The sequence below is a fragment of the Phyllostomus discolor genome, chromosome 8, assembly GCF_004126475.2.
Source record: "Phyllostomus discolor isolate MPI-MPIP mPhyDis1 chromosome 8, mPhyDis1.pri.v3, whole genome shotgun sequence".
NCBI classification, from domain to species: domain Eukaryota; kingdom Metazoa; phylum Chordata; class Mammalia; order Chiroptera; family Phyllostomidae; genus Phyllostomus; species Phyllostomus discolor.
In genome coordinates, this window is record NC_040910.2 from 80,810,033 (window position 1) to 80,823,942 (window position 13,910).

Genomic DNA, 13,910 nt, shown 5'->3' on the forward strand with positions numbered 1-13,910 from the left:
CTCTGTGCGGCCACAGGAAAAGCCACACGTGCCAGGCACGTCATGAGCTCGTTACATTCATTTGCTCCTGAAAACCCTGTAGGACCTCTGCAAGGTAGGAACTACTATCCTCACTTTACAGATAGGAAAACTGAGGCCCAGAGACATTCACGTTCCAGAGTCATAGGGCAAAATGGGCAGCAGACCTTGGGATTCCAAAGCTTGACTCTTTTTTTAAAGACTTTATTTACTTATTTTTAGAGTGGGGGAAGGGAGGGGAAAAGAGCGGGAAAGAAACATCGATTTGTTGCCTCTCACACCCCCAACTGGGGACCTGACCTGCAAACCAGGCATGTGCCCTGACTGGGAACCAAACCCGCAACTTTTGGTTCATAAGCCAGTGATCAGTCCACTGGGCCACACCAGCCAGCACCTAAGTCCTGACTCTTAATAACCTTTCATATCTTCCACATCCTATGTGTCCCATAGATACTGGTTTCCTGAGGCCGCTGTAACAACCACACGCTTGCTGGCTTAAAACAACAAATGTTCCCTCACAGTTCTAGGGGTCAGAGGTCTGAAATCAAGGAGTCGGCAGGGCAGCAGCCCCTCCAGAGGCTCCAGCAGAGATTCTTTCCCACACCTCTCCCAGCTTCGGCGGCTGCCGGGTTGCCCTGGCTCCTGGCTGCCTCTGTCTGACCTCTGCCCCCGGGGCCATGTTGCCGCCTCCTCTGTTTGTGTCAAATTGGCCTCTGCTTCCCCCCATGAGGATTCGTGCAACGGCGTGTAGGGCCCACTCAGCTCACGCAAGCTGACCTCATCTCTGGCTCCTTGGCTTTGCCACGTTTGCAAAGACTCCTTTTCCGACAAAGTGACATTTACAGGTCCTGTGGATGCGTGGGCACCTTTGGGGGGGGGGGGTGTCTTTCAGCCCACCGTACCGTATGTGCCCATTCTTCCCTCAGTCCATCCCTTCAGAGACCTTAATTGTGTGTATTGGGCATCATGCCAGGACCTTGGAGCTAGAGATTCAAAGGAAAAATGACAGAGCTGTCCCTGCTGTCTGGGACCTTCTGATCACTGTGTGACTTTTCATACCCACGTCCCAGGTGCTCTTGATACATAGCAGAGGGCAGAGAGGTCAGGACAGTCACAACAGGTGGGACTTATGGCTTGTGGCACTGTTCCGGCGTTTACAGGTACCTACTCACCTGGCCCTTACAACAGCCTTATCCCCTTCTGTAGGGTGGCTCCACAGTCGTGCTTGTCGCCTCTCTGCACAGAACGCTACGGGAGCACAGGGGAGAGGCAGTCAGAGAGTGTGGTCAGGGAAGGCTTCCTGCAGGAGGTGTCACTTTCAATGAATCTGGAAGGACAGGAGTTGGCCAGAGGAAGTGGGATGAGGGAGGGGGTAGGAGTGAGAAGGTGCCCCAAGTGGGGAGGCCGGAGGGAGCTGGGAGGCTCCCAGACAGGAGGGGGAGACAGGAAACAGGAGAGACCTAAGCCAGCAGACGGGTCCTCAGCAGGAGGTTGGCCTGACCCCAGTCAGGTCTCTCCCTGGAGAGTGAGCAGGACCCCGGCTGCTCCCTCCATGTGCGTTTCCCCGTGGTGCCACCGAGGTGCTGCGGCTGTTGGAGATCACCCAGGGGAAGAGGAGAAAAGGGAGGCTCCTGGTCTTCTTGCTCCCCTCTCCCCTCCAAGGCCCTCCTGCCTCCTTGACACCACCCCCTCCACCCCAAGGTCCCCAGCCTACATCTGCTGGGGCCACACTGTGAGTTCTCAGAAGAAGAGGTTGGGAGCCCGGGGGACCTGGCCCCAGATCCATCACTCACCACCTGGGATCCTTGGAAACCGCACCATCTCAAAGGTCCTTCTAAGCACCAAGCAGGCCCCCTGGGCTCCCAGAGCCTGGGTCCTCAGCACAGATCACATTATGTCATGGCTGCTCAGCTGTCAGCTCAGCGAGGACAGGGCCTGTGGCTGCTCTCCTTTCTCCGACCCCCAAGCACTCAGCAAAAAGGTGATACCCAGGAGAGAGTGCCTGTGCTACATACCCCCTGCTGGCCCCCACAGCACAGTGGTGAGTGGCAGAACTGGGCCCCAGCCCGTGTCCCGTGGAGAGATAGCGGCCATCAAACCATCACTCAGCAGAGACAAAATGCAGAGAGGAACCCGGCAGGACAGCCAGGGGCCAGGCGGGCCTTCCCCGAGGAAGGGGCTTTTGAATTTGATGTGAGTCTGTCTTTTGGGAGAACACAAGTCTGGTGTGGACTTTGGGCTGGGCTATCCTAGCATTTGCTCACGCTCACATCGGAGGCACCCACCTCTGCCCACTGAGGTGCTAAGGCAGGGGGTGAGGTCTCCCGGCTCGGGGGGGGGCCCATTTTGGAGGATTTGAGAGCCAGTTCCTCAGCTCACAATGGGGGTATCCCCAGCCCCTGCCCTTCTCCTTTCTGGGTTGAGCCTCTGGGGTGGGAGAAAATGGGCAGGAGCTGACATGGCAGGAATGAATATTAGGGTCCCTGGACAGGCAGCAGCCCCAGCTCCCACCAGCTGGCAGACTGGATCTCCAGCAGCAGCCTCTTCCCCCCCACCCCCCACCCTGCCCTGACCCTCCCTGATTCTCTTCCTCCACTTCCTCCTCCGTGTCACGGGTCAGGTGCACGGGGAAGTGACGCACACAATGGCCCTAATGTCACCCCTCTGAGAGCTACGACTATTATCCCCATTGCACAGACGAGGAAGCTGGGCTCCTGCTGAGGAGCATACAGCTCACAGAGGCCCACGCTCTTCCTAGATACAGGGGTGTCAGACTCATTTTCACCGGGGTCACATCAGCCTCGCAGTTGCCTTCAAAGAGCCGAGTGTGATTTTAGGACTGTGTAAATGTAACTACTCCTTCACAGTGAAGCGAGAGCTTGGTGCTGCAGCCAGATAGAAACAAGGTGCTGGGCCGGATAAAACAAGGTGGAGGGCTGGATTCGGCCCAGAGGCCTTTTGTTTGCTGCCTGGGTCCTAGAACCTCCCACCCCACCCCACCCCTGCCCCAGGCCTCTGCTTGCTGCTTGTCCTCAAACTCACAGAGCTCTCTTCCCAGAAGAGAGATCCTGTAGGAACTGAAGTGTCAAAGGGGAAAGGGCAGCTAAAGGCCAAGTTCATCCCTAAAGCTGGGACCTGGACGAAAGGGAATCTGGCACTCTGTTGGAGAAGCCACAGGGTGGCTGCTGTGTCGGATATATCTAGGCTTGAGCAGGAGACCACAGAAGTGGAAACTGAGGCCCAGAAGGGTGGCCACACAACCTGTATACAGAACGGGCCCCAGCCTACCCTGGAATCCCTGTCTGGGATTCCCTGCACTGTTCTTGGCTCCTGAAGATGATGAGGCAGGGGCTTCCTGTTGGCTGGGGATCAGGGGACATGAGGTGATTAAGACACAGCATGCCCAGGAGGGCTTCCCAGCATGGTTGGGGAGATGGGCAGCCCACCAGAGAATTATAAAACTTGATAGGTATCTGGAGAAAGGGACTAGAATTCAGATTAATCGGCAAGATGGGGTTCCAACAAGGAAGGCTTCCTGGAGGAGGAAACCTCTGAACTGAGCTGAAAAGCATAAGTGGGGGCAGGCTCAGTGGAAGCCTGTTTTGGGGTTGGCAGTAACTGGTGCCCCAAGGGTCTGACATGCTGACCAGTGACAAGGTAGAGGGAGGGGAGGAGAGCCAGGCCAAGTCCTGTAGGGCCCGCAGGCAGGGCTGAGTGTCAGCGGGGGCAGCTGCAGCAAAGTCTCAGCTGAGCACTCCCGGGAGGAGGCTAAGGTCTAGGCCTGGAGGCTGCTGCCACTTTTTAGGACCGAGATTCTGTTCCGGGCTCTGAGATTGGGCATCCAGGAAGGGGTGAGGGTGGTTGTCGAGTGTCCCTGGGCACTGCAACAGGCAAACCTAGTGGAAGTTCCTAGCTTTCTTTTTTTCCTGCCTGCCCCCAGTCTTCTGTCTGCCTCCTCTGTCCCCGGGTCTCTGCTCCCCCTCTCTGCACCCTTCCCCAGCCCAGAGCTGGCCCCAGATTGCTGTTAGGGAGGACTGTGTGTTCCTAGGCCTCAGACTGTTCTTTCCAAGGCAGCACAGAGAAGGTGAAGAGGAAGGCGTCTAGGTCCATCCACATCTAGCCGGGACAGGAGTCCTGACCCTGCCTCTCACACGCTGTGTGGCCTAGGGTACTAGTTCAACCTCTCTGGGCTTCGGCTTCCTTGGACAGGGCTGTAACAATCGAACACGCTACTGTATGCAGTGCCTAGGGCCTAGTGAGTGCTCTGTACCCACAACAGGTGCAGGGTGGGCTGGCTGCGGGCAGGGAGACTGAGGGCGAATAAGGGGCTGTTGGACTCCGGCGGGGATGGTCCGGGGCTCGGTCCTTGTAACTGCATTCTCCAGGGGAGGGGCGGGGCCTCCCAGCAGCTCAGAGTTTCCGGACACTTGTCACGCCCCCACCCCCAGGTTTGCCAGAGGAGGAGACGAGCTCGGTTCGCCGAGGGAAACTGAGTCAGCAGAGGCGGCGGCGGTTCGGGGCGCGAGGGGTCAGCCGGCCCGCGTGGCGGCCCCACTCGGAGCAGCGCGGCTCCTTTTGTCTGCAGTCTCCGCGCCGCCGCCGCCGCCGCCGCCGCCGCCGCCACCGCCGCCGCCGCCTCCCGCCCCGAGCGGCGGGGCTGCAGCGCGGCGCCTGACACGGCCGCGCCCCCGGGCGGAGGGAGGCTGCGCGTCGCAGACCCACGCGGGCGGCCGGCGGCCCCGGCGAGCGCGCGGTGATGGCGGCGCGGGGCGGGCGGCGGCGGACGCGGCCGGCGGCGCGGGACTCGGGCTAACTGCGGGGCCGACCCGGATGGCGGGCGGCGCGGGCTGGGCGGGCGCCCCCGCGGCTCTGCTGCGCTCGGTGCGCCGCCTGCGCCAGGTGTTCGAGGTGTGCGGCCGCGACCCCGACGGCTTCCTGCGCGTGGAGCGGGTCGCGGCGCTCGGCCTGCGCTTCGGCCAGGGCGAGGAGGTAAGAGGACGGCGCCGGGCGCCCGAGCCCCGTGCCGTGAGCCTCCGTGACCCCCCCGCACCCCGCTTTCCTTTCCCACCGGCCACCGAACCCTCCCCTCTTCCCCTCCCCCAGCTTCCTTGCCTTTTCTCCTGCCCGAGGCGGTGGCTGCTCCCCGGGAGGACTGCCACCTCCTGCCCCCGCCGGAGCTGAGGAGAGCGAGCTCCCCCTGCCCTATCGGACCCTCGCTTTCCACCATTAGCGCCGGTGCTGTGAGCGTCTCCCGTCACTCCCAGGGTGGCTCTCTGCCCATCTTCCGTGACCCGGTGCCGGTCCCTCTGACCGGTCTGCAACCCACTCGATGTTTGGGGAAAGGAGCTGTCAGAACTCGGCCTCCGGACCCCCGCCCCTTACCACCCTGTGGTGACTAAGACGCAGAGGTTGTGTGCGCGAAATTCCAGTTCGCGGCGGTAGGTGTGCGCCTGGCTGGGCCTAGCCAAGGGGTGGGGAGGACAACCAGGGGCGCTCTGCAGCCTGGCTCCTTGACTGCACCCCCTGCCTAGAATACAGAAGTACGTGTCTGCTTGTGGCCACCCAGGATTCTGGGCGCTTGCGCCTGCTTGGTGACACCCCCCCACTCAGACTCCCACGGGCAAGCTTGGCTGGCAGCTGGTTGTGTTGGCTGCGGCAGGCCTGCCAGAGCCAACCGTGGGGAGTGGCAGCTGAGCGGCGTGTCCTGGGGTGGGCCTGCGTCTGTCTGGGGAAAGCAGTTCTGTTGTTGCGGGGCCTGAGATCTGAGGACGGCTTCTGCTGGTGGGGTGAGCAGGGGGACATCAGCAAGAGCCCATGTCAGTGTCTTCTGGTGCCGTGGGCACAGGGACTGGTGACTGTGTCTGGGGGGCAGCAAGGCCCCCCGGCAGGTGGGCATCCCCACCCTGGTGCTACTGTGAACGCCGAAGTGGTCCAGAGACAGAGGCCCTGAATAGTGAGTTTCTGAGGCCACCTAAGGCCTCAGGTTGGGCCTGGGGAGCAGGGGGCCGAGGGCCTCGAAAGGAGTGCTGGCTGGCGTTCTGTTCCTGGGACAGCTGGGGCCTAGCGTTTCAGAACACAGAGAAACCAGGGTGTGGCTAGATCGGGCCCCTGTCTCCCTGTCACCTGCAAGTGGGAAATAATAGATGATCCTCTCTCCCTGGCACCAGGGCGTGGTGTGAACCTGGGAGGTCCTGGGAGCAGGAGGTAGAAGGAATGAGGCAGGTGTCAAGGTTGAGAACTCAGGTAGCCCACCTCAGGATGATCACTCCTGCAGTTCTGCAGACCCAGCCCACCCGCTGCTCCTCCTGGCTTTGCTCAGGGCACCTCCTGCAGCCGCAGCGTTCCTTCTCCTTCCACAGTTCCCTGGCACTGGGAAGAGCCAGCTTCTCGCTCTCAGGACACTGGCTCTGGCTGGAACCTGGAGCCCAGAGCCGCAGAGCTTCCGTGGTGGGAAGGGCTTTCCAGCAGTCTCTGGCAGGAGGCCATGAAGGCTCAGCCCTGAGCCCCCACACCCCACCACCTTATTGCCGAGCCGGACAGCTCCTCTTGTCAGCACCTGCTCCCTCGTGCACTCCACAGCCAAACCCGCTTGTCACTTAGCCACCGAGGATCTGCACAGGGACTCACTCGGGTCTCTCTTCTGTGTGGCAGCCTTATTTGAAAACAGCGCTCCTGGCCCCCTCACTCCTGTCCACCTGTCTTCCCTTCTCCGGGCCAAATACCCGCTGTCCCTGCAGCCCTGAGACATTCCCATGTGACCCTACAGGGGCCGGGGAGCTGCCATTCGCTAATGTGAGACTCAGTCCTCCTAGTAAAAACAGGGAGGGGCTGGACCAGGAGACCCCGCTCAGCCCCAACCCGCACACACATGCAGATGGCTCGGGCTGGGGCTGCCGTCTGGGTGGTGCACCCCACTTCCCGCTCAGATCCAGTTTCTGGTCACCAAAGCCCTCAGAGATCGTTCTTAGAAACCTCTGCCAAGCCAGGATTCTCTCCATCCTGCAGGAGGGTCTGTGATTTCTCTCTGTTGAAAGCAGGCTCTTGTATCTTGCAGAAGCCGTGTATAAGCACTGGAAAAATGGGAAATATGGGCAAGCAAAAATTCCTGTCTCCCAGGGGGCCCCATGGTGACACCATGGTCTCTCACTTCCGGAGCTGTTTCTGTGCTTATATGTAGATTTTTTCTAGAACGTGAGGTCGTGCTGTGCATACTGCTTTGTAGCCTGATTTTTCCCCAGCAAATGATTAGCATTTTTCTGCTTCAGTAAATTCTCGTCTCATTTAATATGCAGAGCTTGTTCACCCTTCTTATTTGGCCCCCAAAATGTCCATTTTTGCTGTTTTGTTTAAACCAGTTTTCCTTCCAGAACTGTGCGACTGTATGCAGGTGTGGCGACCCCTAGGTCTCTCTTACCCAAACACAGTTCTTTTTTTTTTCTTTTCTTTTTTTTTCTTTAATAACCCTGGCTGTTGGAGAGATCAGGCCTGTTGTCTCTGTCAGTAATTTCTTGAATTGAAACCTGTTCCTTGGCCCTATTTCTACCAAACTTCCTCTTGTTGATTTCACTCCACTGTAACAGACACGAGAGCGAGGATCAAATCCTGCTGCTGCCACTCTCGTTCACTGCGCTGCCTTCAGGCGGCAGCCGCTGGTGCTTTCTGCCCGCACTGGCGAGGCCGGTTTCCAACGCAGGGCAGCACCACGGACAGGGCCGCGTCGGCGGTGCGCTCACCCTGTACTGTTGACTGAGAACGGTTTGCATCCCTGCTCACCACACACTGAATTCACACACGCATCACAAACCAGGATCGCCATTTCCTCGCAGGTAGGGAGGGATCCCTTCAAAATGCTGTGTCCTTGGCAGTTTCTGTTTCATTTAAAAACCGGGTGCAGCCCGTGGTTTCCCAACCTGTTAGTGCTCCAGGGTAGACACACTACCATCCATTAGACATGGGGTTCAGGGAAGCCAATTATCCACTTTTAACCAACTACCCCCCAAAACGAGGGATGCTAGAATCAAATGCTTTGCAAAAATCAAAATAGACAAGGTTTCAATGTATAAAATAAATTCATGACGCCATACTGATGTAAATAAATGATTCAATGAAAGAGTAAATAAATGCTGGGAAACTCTGTTTCAGAAGAAATTCAAATAACTTGTGTAGACGCTTCCTTATCGTGTAGGTGAAGCCTAAGCCCCCGCCCCCTCCCCCACCTGTAAGCGTCAGAAGTCATGGTGGCCACCTGCTACAGAGTACAGTGTGGAAGGTGGGGAGGGGCAGCTTCACCGTGGGGAAGCCTGAGGAGCACTGCCTTAGCCTGGGGGCCAAGGTCAACAGCAGTAACAAGTCAGGCAGGTCCAATGTGATGACAATGGTGCTTTACCTGTGGAATCTGCCCCCAAACCATCACCCCAGTGAGTCATGAGAAGAGCACCAGACGAGGGGTGCCCTGCTGTACACCTGACCAGCATCAGCAGGCGTGTCAAGGCCACAAAGCCATGGAGAGTCAGAGGAGCTCCTGCTGGGAGTGGAGCCTAGGGGGACAGGGCGGCCACACGTGCTGGGCGGCGTCCTGTGGGGCCCTGGGACAAGCAGTGGACACTGGGTAAACACTAAGGGAGTCGGCGTACAGTGTGGACTTCAGTAGATAATCATGCTATTAGCCAGTCTCTGCTGTCTCCCTAATGTATTGGCTTAGGAATCCTAGCAGGAAAGAGAAAACAAGGAAATTTGACGGAAGCATAAGGCACGCGTGAGACACAAAGCCTGGTCTTTTAAAGAAAGTACAACTGGTGGGCGGGGTGCCCTGTCCCAAGCCTGGACGCCTCTGACACAGTGAGAGCAGGAGCGTGTGGCAGGTACACAGAGGGGCGGCCCAGCGCCTGTACCCGTGTTGGCAGGCGAGTGCCTAGTCCAGCATCTGCGCGGAGTAGGCCCACTGCCCGAGTCGCTGCCGCTGCTGTTACTGTTGTTTCCTGAACACGTGCAAGCGTCTTTGAGAGGCTCTTCTGAGTTGGGGGTTTCCTGGGGCTTGAGGTCAAGATCTGGGACCAGCCTGTGTGTCCAGCCCACCCTCCTCGTCCGGCCTGGTCTGCCAGCCCCTCCCATCCTTCCAGCAGGCTTGGGCCGAGTCTCCTGTTACCTGCCCTCCCTTCCCCGGTTTGAAGCCCACCCCTCGTGCTGGAGAAATGGGAACAGAAGTAGCTGAGTGGTGTCTGCCGTCTGTCTGTTAACATCGCCCCTGAGCTCCGCACTCCAGCACCACAGAGGGGGTGCCAGTTATCTGGGGGAGGTGAAGCCACTTTAGCTGACCCGGACTGGGCCGTAAGCTCCCCTTCTTTAAAGCTGCCCCTGGATGTGGCCAGAAGCACAGGAGATGAAATAAAGGCCCCAGCCAGCCCCCCCCCCCCTAGTCCCCATGTTCCCTTTGGGCAAACTCTGCCACGAGAGAGAGGCTGGTGCCACCTGGCTTTGTCCTGGGGTCCAAACTGGCAAAGGGGCTGGGGTGCTGGGCTGGGCTGAGAGTGACAAGGAGCCGGTTCCAGGGCTGGGGCCACCTCTGAGACTCCTGGGCTGCCAGGGGCGGGGTGACCCTGAACTAAAGCTGGGTCCTGCCCAGCAGGAGGCCTGGGTGCTGAGGAAGAAGGAAGATGTCCCTGCATTTGCGGCTGCAGCTTGGGGACTGGGGAAGGGACAGGAGGAAAGGCTCGAGGGGAAGGCAGGGCCAGATCCAGAAAGGTCAGCAGTCCCCTATGGGCAGTGGGAAGAGCCAGCCACGAGAGCAGGTGTGTGTTGGGCCCGGAGGGGACTGTGGGACGTGGTCAGAGAGGAGAAGGGCCCGCACTGGGGCAGTGGTGGGGGCGCAGAGTTGACGGGCCCACGGGCCTGCAGAGCCCCAGCAAGCCACCCCTGAACTGTCAAACTGAAGGCTTTTGGGGGCAGCAGCCCCCCTCTATGTGTCCTAATGGGGGTCTGGTACAGACGACCGCTGGCAGAAGGAAGGCCCGGGTCCTTTGTGCCTCGCAGGGCTGAGCGGGTGCCTGGGGCCCGTGAGTAGGGAGCAGGGCAGGGGTAAGCCCGGAGAAACCTTTGGCTTTCTGTGTTTCTGCCCACTTGGGCACGACCCTGTGATCCTGAGGCTGGAGGTCACTCTGAAGTGGGGACTCCCTCGGGAGTAGGGAGCGAGCATGAGGCCCCAAGCTCGGCATGGTAGGGCGGGGCACGCCCTGGATGGGCTACCAGCACCCTCCGGCCTCTGGTTTGGCGGCACCAGGAGGAGGGGCATGCGAAGAAAGCCCACAGAGTCAGCCCGTCCTGTCGGGCATTCCTGGCGCAGCTGGAATCCACATGACAAAATATCTCTGGGTTATGGCTTTGTTCCCAAGACCCCGGGTTCTAGAGAAGGAGGAATCTCCGAGTTGGGCGGGGGGGGGGGGGGGGGTCGGGGAGGGCCTAGGTGTGGTCTGCATCTCCCTGCGTGAGTTCTGCCTCAAGTGTTCAAGTAGCAAAGCACCCTCGGGTGGGGCTTCAGCAGGTGGAGAATCTCAGCATCAGCTGAGCCCCCTTCGGTGTGGGGTGCTCACCCTTTCACAGGTGGTTGCTAGAGGGTCAGGGTCATCAGGCTGGGTGGGCAGAGTGGCTTTCAGACCTGGGCCTGCCTCTGAGGCTCAGGAACGTTCCCCAGCTGCAGGAAGAGAACCAAAGGAGCAAAGCAGGAGAAAGGGGATGGGGGGTGGGGGTGGGGTGGAAGCAGGGCAGAGGGAGGAGCACTTGGCCTTGGGCTGATGGCTGAGGCAGCAGAGCCAGGAGAAAGGCTAGGGGGCAGGCGGCAGGATTCCTGCAGGCCCCCTGGGCTGTGGGCAGGAGCCAGGAGCCCAGGAACCTGGTGGGTAGGGGTGGGTGGCTGAGATGGCTCCTCCTTCCACAGACTGGGTTCCACCACCATCTGCACCGGCCAACTCTGCCTCAGAGGGCAGTGCAGGTGCCCCACCCCATGTGACGGGGTGCAGACAGGAACACTTGTGTCCATGGGTCCATAGGGATGGGATTGGGAGAGGGGTTCTACCCAGAGCCTGGACTGAGTGTGTATGGGGGGTCCTCTGCCTCCTGCTGCAGTGGCCCCTTTGGCCCACCCAGCGGTTGCCCCCACCCCAGGCCCTGAGCAGCCCCACCAGGCTGTGCTCCGAGGGGAGGCTGGCTGATGGCTGGGACTGACAGTTAGAACTGGGGAACCAGACCCGGGTGGGATGGAGGGAGACGTGCCCCCAGCCTGGAAACAGTGAGTGTCACCCCTGCGTCAGCTGCCCCCCGCCACCACACACACACAAACTCACGGTGCTGTGACGTTTTTGTAGAGTGGTTGTTCCAGAAATTCTTTTTGCATTTGGTGCTTGTCTTTTTCGTTTTTAACCCATTTTTCATGATATTACTTATTTATTTTTAGAGAGGGGAAGGGAGGGAGAAAGAGAGGGAGAGAAACATCAGTGTGTGGTTGCTTTTCGCACGCCCCCCACTGGGGACCCGGCCCACAACCCAGGCATGTGCCCTGACTGGGAATTGAACCGGCGACCCTTTGGTTCACAGGCCAGCTCTCAATCCATTGAGCCACTCCAGCCACGGTTGGTTGTCTTAATATATGTTTTCAGGATTTAAAAAATTGATTTTCCCCTTAACACCTTGCACCCCTACTATATGCCAAAACTTTTCCAGGCACTGGGGGATAGGAGTGCTCTGAGCTTGCGTTCCGATGGGGGCAGGGGGAGAGACAGGCAAAGGAGTCAAAATTATACCAGATGGTGTTAGGTCCTGGGAAGAAGCATAAAGGACAAAAACCGCTGGCAGGTTTTCGACCTTAGAATGAGCGCAGAAGGCCTGTTCTGTCATGGACGGACATCTAGGCAGAGCCTGGGATGAGGTGGGGCTGTGCCTCGCAGGTCTCCTCTGGGGGTGGTTGATCCAGGCAGAGGCAGGAGGGGCCTGGGAGTCTGAGGTGCAGCAAACCTTGGGGGCAGGGAGTGGGCAGGGGGGCGGGCGGGGGTGGGGGCGGCGGCGGGGAGCAGCAGGGAGGCTGTCACTTCACCAGGCGAGAGATGCTGGGGGCGGGAGCAGCGGGGGAGGAGCGGCAGACTTCGCTGACAGAGCCCATTGGAAGTGGGATGTGAGGGGGGGAATGTGAAGGCAGGAGGAGGTGTGCACGAGGACCTGGGAGTTCCACTCGGCCTGTGACACCTGAGGTGCACCTGGCGTCCAGGGGCAGACGTGGCGCCAACGGTGACAGTGGTGTCCGAAGAATGGCCCTCAGCCCTGCTCCTCCTGGCAGGCCCTTGGGTCTTTCTCCACTTTCTTCTACCCCCGGCCTTAGGTCTTGCCACCCACAACAGGGCGGTTTACATGTGGGGAAAACACAGAGCCTAGTTCAAGTGTGATCAGCCCACTTGAAAAACCAGGCTTGGGTTTTGTAAGGGACTCAGCTGGGCTGGCTTGGGACATCTTGTTTCCCAGGATGGATGCTGTCTTAAGATGCCTGCCTGCCCGTCTTCTGTCTGGGATGCTGACTGTCCATCTCCCGAGCCTCTCAGTCTAAGAACTTGCATCCTTGCTGCACAGAGTTAAGGACTGGCTAGAGCCATACCGAGTTGCTTGAACACACTGCCGACAGGCTGCTAGCCTTCTCCAGGGTGTCCCGGTCGGAGCTGCCCCCACGTAGGAGTTGGTCTCTTTGTGCCCTTCTGTCCTTCTGTCTTTCCCTGTCTGCCTCTCTCCCAGCATCTTCGGATCCTTGGAGGCCCCTCCCTCCTTGCAAACTGCGGCCTTGGGGTCACTGCTTAGGGATCTGTTATCCACAGCTGCATGCTTTTAGGGATGAAGGGAGCAAAGCACTCTGTTCCAGGGTCCAGAAACTTGTATACCAGTGGTCCAAGAGGGGAGTGGGCCTCCTGGTAGCCGTAGCCCAAACTATGGCTGTAAGGGCTTCTAAGTTCCCTTTCCACCTAAGACCTTCAGTCTAACCCGCAGCTCACGGGCGGTGGCACAAACCTTGGAGAAGATCGCCAACTTCCTCCCAAAGTATTTACGGATTGCACGTGACGTGGGCTTATAGTGGGCACTGTCCCCAGGGAGACCCTAGTGGAAGGCCAATACCTGGACAGCATAGACAGGGGGCTGATTTACACCAAAACAAAAACTAGACGGGGAACAGAGGTCCCTTCAGTGCATACGTTGCTTCAGAACAGCCCTGCCAAGAGGTGGGACCCACTGCCTCCCAAACCAAGTCCATTCCGTCTGGACAAGGCTCTGGCTGAAGTCTCTTTCATATGGTGAGCTAAGGTCTGTCTGCTGGAACACCCATCTCCTGCCCATTCTTCCCTTTTCCATCCATCCAACCACTACCTGCCCATTCAACGATGCATCCATTTACACATCCTCTTATCTGCCTAACTATCCACTCATCACCCTCTCCATTCACACACCTGCCTGTTCACCCACCCACCCCGCCATCTATCCACTGGCCTGCCCATCCACCAGTCAACCCATTCATCAACCCATCCCCTCATCCATTCATTACCCACTCACCCATTTCTTCACCCGTCTGCTCACCCACCCTTGCACCAGCCTCTCCAGCTTACCCTCTGTCCACCCTCACCCAGCACTCACCGACTGTCTGCCATGTGCAAGGCCGGTGGGGACTGGCTCTACGTGGTGCAGGCGCAGCATGGGCAGGAGGGAGGTGAGATTCAGGTTGGGTCTGGAGCTGGACAGTAACCTCACGGAGGGCTTAGGAGTGGGTACTGTGTGGCCCCAGCACATACCCGGCCTCACTAGAGTTCGCCGTGTTTGTGATCACTCACTTCCCACATTGGTCTGGGGAGGGCTGAGGCCTTCTGGGAAGA

At 59.0% G+C, this 13,910-nt stretch overlaps 1 protein-coding gene across 1 annotated transcript in view; it reads left to right on the forward strand.

Moving 5' to 3' along the window:
* Positions 1-4,799: 4,799 nt before the first annotated feature.
* Positions 4,800-13,910, forward strand: part of RAB11FIP4 (RAB11 family interacting protein 4) — a 104,556-nt gene continuing 95,445 nt past the window's right edge. Inside the window, exon 1 of the mRNA XM_028521790.2 lies at positions 4,800-5,007. Within this exon, the coding sequence (XP_028377591.1) occupies positions 4,849-5,007 (159 nt within the window). The 5' untranslated portion in view covers positions 4,800-4,848. The remainder of the gene's footprint in view (positions 5,008-13,910) is intronic.